The sequence below is a fragment of the Anarrhichthys ocellatus genome, unplaced genomic scaffold (assembly GCF_004355925.1).
Source record: "Anarrhichthys ocellatus isolate YVR2014 unplaced genomic scaffold, GSC_Weel_1.0 scaffold1081, whole genome shotgun sequence".
Taxonomy (NCBI): domain Eukaryota; kingdom Metazoa; phylum Chordata; class Actinopteri; order Perciformes; family Anarhichadidae; genus Anarrhichthys; species Anarrhichthys ocellatus.
Genome location: NW_022281055.1, coordinates 1 through 6782, shown reverse-complemented (window position 1 = coordinate 6782; position 6782 = coordinate 1). Strand labels below are relative to the sequence as shown.

The 6782-nt window shown below is 41.2% G+C and overlaps 1 protein-coding gene across 1 annotated transcript; it reads right to left on the bottom strand.

Annotated features, from left to right (window-relative positions):
• Positions 1 to 1316: 1316 nt before the first annotated feature.
• On the bottom strand, positions 1317 to 4715 carry LOC116377272 (UPF0705 protein C11orf49 homolog). The gene is made up of 3 exons (XM_031838869.1): positions 4387 to 4715; positions 2925 to 2988; positions 1317 to 2648 (listed from the first exon to the last, which is right to left on the bottom strand). Exons 1-3 carry the CDS (start codon positions 4475 to 4477, stop codon positions 2480 to 2482), a joined length of 324 nt encoding a protein of 107 aa, XP_031694729.1. The 5' UTR covers positions 4478 to 4715; the 3' UTR covers positions 1317 to 2479.
• Positions 4716 to 6782: the final 2067 nt, after the last annotated feature.

Here is a 6782-nt window from a genome sequence, read left to right as displayed (position 1 = left end):
AGCAACAGAGGAGGATCCCTCTCCCCGGATGGACAGAAGTGAGATAGATGTCATGTGTACAGAATGAACAACATAACAGAGTTACAACACGTTCAATGCATATGATATAAATCATACATACAATGACAGAAGCAATAGCAGTAGTAGCAGCTGAGAAACGAGAGTCATGTTCAAAAGGTTAGCATCTGCACCAGAGTCAGTGAAGGCTGAGCGTGAATCACCTTTCCAAGTTCATGATCCGGCTCACCAGCGCCTTCTGGATGTCTTTTACTGGACAGGAGACAAAATGGCTGTCCTGGCTGCAGTACTAACACCTGTTTTCAGGTCACTAGTACAAGCAAACTTGAACCCAAAAGTTAGAATGTTATCAAGAAGCTCATGATGTCACTACTACTGAGGTCCATAGAAATACATGAGTAATAGGCTGCTCTGGGCCCGACTATCTCGCCATATTAGCCGAGATTCTTCCAGATTGGTGGAACACCATCCTGTCAAGTTTTCATGATGTTTGCTTTAATTTACGGGTTGGACGGTTATACAATGGAGCTAACTCGTTTTATTATCTTGTTTTTTAGAGGGGCAATAAAGTCGAGTGTCAATAGCAGTAGTAGTAATAGTAGTAGAAGTAGCAGCAACTGTAATAGTAGTAGTAGTAGTAGTAGTAGTAGTAGTAAGAACATACAGTGAGTGTTGGGGGCTTTTATTTACACAAAAAAAGCCTCATTCTCAGGTTGCTTTGAAGGTAGTTCGTCAAAGGGACCCTTTTCTGAAAGGGTGGGGTTGAGTGAGGGGGAGACAGTGGACGGAGGTCTTGGGTGCTCAGGTGAACCACAGAGCGCATGTGCATTATCTTGTGCGGCCATTCCAAACCTGTGGGAATCGGTTTCCAGTCATTATGGGAGGTACCTTGAGAAACTACCCCTCCTGTTATGTTGCGGGTCAAATTGACCCATTTCGAAGTTTGAAAATCTAGAAAATATATTTTAAAGTACTTTTTCTGTATTAAACTTCTTCTGCTTGTCTTAATTAGTGTAATCGACCTAAAAAAAAAGGTTAATATCATGAATTTGCAACCCCCCCCCCCTGCAGGTTTATATTACAGAGATGATGTTCGGGTCATTTTGACCCGGCAGTGAAAGTGGAGGCTACAAGGGGTCAGAAGGGTCAAGTTTAGACCATTTCTTTCTTTGAAAATGTAAGACAAAGTATTTCTTACTCCCTCCCACCATGTTTCACCCCATTTCTCTCACACACACACACACACACACTCTTTCTCACTACCCGACCCGTGCGAGAAATACAGATACTATTTTGACTTTGGGACTTCGGGAACCTTTTATTTCCTCGAGGGAAAACTCCGCTCACACTTAGCAGGGGAAAGCAGGGTGAAACATACAGAATGGTTGCTTGGGAGTCCAACCAACATTACACTCTGCAGATACATACAACACAGCAGCTTACTGTAGGACAACATGAGCAACAGAGACAAAAGGATGAAAGCCCTGGAGGCTCTGGAGCACATCCTTGATCACGACAGTGAAATAGAGGAGGATGTGTCTGAAGATGAAGACCATCTTGAGGTCAATTCAGATTATAAATCCTTCCTTTAAAGGGAAGGATTTAAAGCAGCAGGAATGCTGTACATTAGGTAGGTTTGAAAACATTAAGTGCAGCATTTTATAAAAAAAAAAACGACATTACATTACAGTCATTTAGCAGACGGTTTTATCCAAAGCAACTTACAATAAGTGTATTCAACATAGGTATTCAAGAGAACTACTAGTCAAAATCAAACACTTAGTCAGTAATTCCACACCCAAGATGACAGAGGTTCCTATCTTGTATTCCAGCAATGAGACCTGCCTTGTTTTGCGTAATATGGAGCAGCTAACTTACTTAAACTACTTCTTAGTTTCACTCGTAGTGGAGAGTATTGGTGTTTCATAATGGTATGAAGAGGCTTCTCAAACATGACAACAACCAAATTTCAGGTAAAATTGCAAATACTTTGAAATAGAGTATAAACTGGAGTGATACTGTTGATATTCTACTTAGTTTATACTACTCATAACTAAATAAATACCATTACTGCCAACCAATACAAACATTCTGTTTGGTAAGATTCCAGTAAAATACAAAACACTGTGCAGAGCAGTAGCATGTCACATGATCATGTGCAGACGTGGGACTTGCACATCTTTAGGACCTAAGAGCACATAAGAGAACAATACGTAGCATCAACAGTCAATCTAGAGTGCATGCAGAGCTACTCTGATGAAGACTCATGCTGGAGAAAAAGCAGACAGTCTGTCGCAAGGTGGAGTGTTCTCTTGCACCGCTGTGTGCTGATCCACTACTAGTGTGGGTTCACATAACTAATAATGGTCATGGACGTTTTGACATGTACCATACAGCCACAGTGTGTTTCCCACTTAAGATGGAAGGTGAGGTGTCACAGAGACTGGTGGAAGATTAGAGGTCAGTTTTCAGAGGAGTCGGTCTCTTCCGTGGAACCATCGCTTTCCACCTCCATCTTCCTCCTGTGGTGGATGTTCCTCCTGGGGGAGGCCCTCCTCTGCACCTCCTTCAGCCCCCCCACCGCACTGCCGCTGCTGTTGCTGCCAGGACTCACTGAGATCTGGGCGATTCTGGACAGCACCGGAAAAAGGAACGAGTTATTAAGAGAAGAGAGGAAGATAGGAGAACAACACAGCAAAGAGGACAGGAAGTAAAGGCCAGAGACAGCAAAGAGGACAGGAAGTAAAGGCCAGAGACAGGAAATGAGGACAACTAAATGAGAAAACAGCGAAAGGAAAGAACAAGAAAAGCATGTCTGTTAAAAAAATGTGAGAAAACCTAAATGTGTTTGTGTATTATGATACTGTCATCCTGTGCAGTGTACAGTAAACTGTATGTGCTCTCACAGTTTGTCCAGTTCCTGGTCCATCTCTGGATCAATGAGGAACTCTGCCATGCTGGGTAATGCTCCTGTAGAAAGAGGGACGAAAGACAACGTTCAGCTTATTACTGCATATTCCCTGAATGTGATTGAATGGAATTATTCTGTGTCACTTTGTCGCCAACCATGCAGCTCTACGGAGCTTTTCAGCCTCTTCTAAACTAAGTGAGCTGCTAGCTGGTGAACACAGTGGAGGATCTAGCTGCTAGCTGGTGAACACAGTGGAGGATCTAGCTGCTAGCTGGTGAACACAGTGGAGGATCTAGGAGCGAAAGACAAAGATTTATTTTTTAGGAATTTTTCAGGAGAGATCAAAATAGAACTAAAAGAGTGATCGCTGGACTTACAGTGTATTCATGAGATGAAAACACTATAATAATCAGGCAGCATAGTGTATGAAGGATCAGACTTAAATCAGCTTTACTACTAGAAGTCCAACTTAACGAGGAGCACTTGTCTCTATAAACCAACAGCTGTTGAGTGAACTTAATCTCAAGTATGTCTACTGAAGTTCACTTCCACTGACCCGCTACTAAATGTTTACCGTTATAACTAACGGACTAATTGAACAAACTATTCAGTACTAGTTCAGTTAACTTACAGTTCATAACATAACAGTGGTCACTCATATTTTTATGTTGAAGAAGTTCATATTTGGTATAGTGCATTGATTTTGTTACGGTGTAATGTAGAAAGATTTCCATGATGACAGCAGCGCGACTGCAGAGAACTCAACCAATGACCTACACACACACGCACACAATTGAAATGTCCCAAGGATAGAGATTTATGGAAGGGTAGAGAGTAACACCAGACTATCTCTGAGCATACAGACTTGTGTCAGACATGAGAAGGGAAGAAAGCATTTGAGTCCTAATGGGCAATTAGTAATTACCTGGATACACACACAGACATATTGCGATGTACTACTCACAATATTGCATTTTCCAACATTTATGAGTCACCGAGTCAACGCTCCTCAGCTTTAGGTGGAGTCCCAAGCAAGTTGAGTCTTTACAGTCGCAAGTCTACAACTCTGGTATTTAGTAATGTACTGTGTATAAGTCATGACATCTGTATGAGGGTGGATATAATCATAAAGCACATTGTGTACTCTTATGTATGTGTACACTTTACAACACATGTTGTTTTAACAACATTTTGTATGTAGTAGCAGAAGTGGGAGTACCAGTAGCAGTAGTAGTAATAATAGTAGTACTGGTAGTTACAGTAGCAACAGCAGTAGTAGCATTAGCAGTAGTAATAGTTGTAGTACCAGTAGCAGTAGTAGCATTAGCAGTAGTAGAGGTAGTAGTAGAAGTAGAGGTAGTAGTAGAAGTAGAAGTTGTAGTAGCAGTAGCAGTATAGGTAATAGCAGAAGCAGTAGTAGCAGCAGTAATACTACGACTGTGTAATGTTAAACCTACCAATAGTCTGGTTGATGGTCTCGTGTTTAGCCAGGCTCATTAGGAAGCTGTAGTAAGAGACTTTGTTGGTCTGTTCAAGTACTTCCCTCATACAGGACCTGGGAGGATGACTTCACACAGGAACACAAACACTACAGGGTCAGATCAGTCTCAATATTAATGAATGCACACAGAAAGATTCACAAATGTATTTTGTGATTAAGGACTCACGCCACAAAAATATTTTTCAATGCACAAAGAAATAGTTATCATTATATGTAAGTAAGTAAGTAAAATGTATTTATAAAGCGCTTTTCACAGACATAAGTCACAAAGTGCTTAAGGAGAAGAATTACAAACAAAAAGCACAATATGACCATATAAGGGCCAATCATTTACATTAAAATGCACAAAAACAGAAACATGGTTTAAAAGCAGGCCTAGGTCAGGAGTTGTTACCCAAATGCCAGTCTAAACAGGTGTGTCTTGAGCTGATTTCTGGATGAGTTCACAGAAACAGCAAAGCGTAGGGTGCAGGGACAGACAGATAACAGACAGATCATTTAACATGTTTGACCTGAGAGCGCGGACGGGTGAATATGTGTGAAGTAGTTCAGTCACATATGTAGGAGCCTGACCATGTAGTGCTCTGTAAGTGAGAGTGAGGATTTTAAAGTGGATCCTTAAAAGCTACAGGGAGCCAGTGGAGAGATCTGAGTATGGGGGTGATGTGAGACCGTCGATTTGTCCTGGTGAGTAATCTGGCGGCAGCGTTTTGGATTCCCTGCAAGCGGTTAAGAGCAGCTACACTGAGTGATGAGAAAAGAGTGTTACAGTAGTCAATGCGTGAAGAGATGAATGTGTGTATGATCATCTCTAGTTCAGGTGTTGATACTACAGATCTCAGTTTACTGTTATTTCTTAGGTGGAAGAAACATGATCTGGACAGCTGCTTAACATGGGGCTCAAACGACATGGATCGATCAAAGAAAATCCCCAGATTACACAGGTTGCAATGGGCAGCAGAGGAGAGTGGACCAATACTCTGCCTGATCATGGGGACAACTTCATCTGGTGCAATAACCAGAACCTCCGTCTTACTGTCGTTAAGTTGAAAGCAGTTTTCTGCCGTCCAGTCTCTGATGGCATTGACACAGTCCAGGAGCCTAGTTAATGTGAAGGCCTCGCTGGGTTTGAATGACAGATGGAGTTGGATATCATCTGCATATGAATGATAGGACACATTGTAACTTTTTATAATTGGTCCCAAAGGTAACAGATAAAGGGAAAATAACAGAGGCCCCAGAACCGAGCCCTGCGGTACACCACAAGACAGTGGAGAGGTAACAGACACAAAATCACCCACAGAGACATTAAAAGTTCTGTCATTGAGGTAAGATGTAAACCAGTCTAACGCTATGCCAGATATGCCAACCCAATCACGTAGCCTCTTAATCAGGATGTTATGGTCTACAGCAGGGGTCCGCAACTGGCGGACCACGGTCCGGATCCGGACCCAGACACCGTTGTATCTGGACCCAGGACCTAAAACCGATAGATAATTCGGAATTATTCATCTCAGACAGTGAATTTATATTTTAACTGGCGCAACTTATTCAGCCGTTACGGCACTTGTTCAGCGGTGCAGGAAACACACCGACCAATGCGTTGTAAATCACATCACGTGATGCAGCTCGGCCAATCAAATATGAGTATTCTGACAAGTTTCCTGACTCGAGCGAGGTTTACACACACCATGACACACGGGGGAGAGATGAGGAAATAGAAGGAAGAGCAGGAGAATTGCGCTGATCAGAGAAGTTATCTCACATGACGTTCTCCAAAAAGAGAAACGTGTTCAGAGAGAATATAATTTATAAGCAAGAATGAACAGAATCTTATGTTAATTCTTCCCACAGACAGTTAAATCCAGCATCATATGTTCAGAAACCGTAACTATTGATAAAAGCGGCAAATGAAGCGCACTACGAGACAAAGCACAAATCTTTTGAACAAACATACCACATCTGAAATGAAGACACAGAAAATAAATCTAAGAGCCCAAAATGATCAGAATCCTAACACGTTAATTCACTGTTCAACAATGATGTTAACAGAGAGAATAGAGTTGAAACAAGTGGTTTAATAACCACAGATAAAGTCCATGCTCACTGATTTATCTTTTTACAAGACAAAAATATAATATTGTGGCTTTTTTATTGACATCACTTCACACCTGAGGAACTGAATTTAAAGCTGCATGACAATTCAGTGAAATTAATTTTTCTAAAATGAATTACTTTATTTTAAGATGCACATTTTTCAAAAGCTTTCTGTTTTGTCAGTTATTCTTTATTCCAGTCCTTATTTTACTTGAAATGAGAAGAACATTTATTTATGTATTTCTATGTATTATT

Coding starts and splice junctions, on each gene's coding strand:
- LOC116377272 (XM_031838869.1), bottom strand. CDS start 4,477: ATGAGGGAAGTACTTGAACAGACCAACAAAGTCTCTTACTACAGCTTC. Junction 2,989..4,386: donor GACCATCAACCAGACTATTG/GTAGGTTTAACA, acceptor CTCTTTCTACAG/GAGCATTACCCAGCATGGCA. Junction 2,649..2,924: donor GACCAGGAACTGGACAAACT/GTGAGAGCACAT, acceptor GGTGCTGTCCAG/AATCGCCCAGATCTCAGTGA.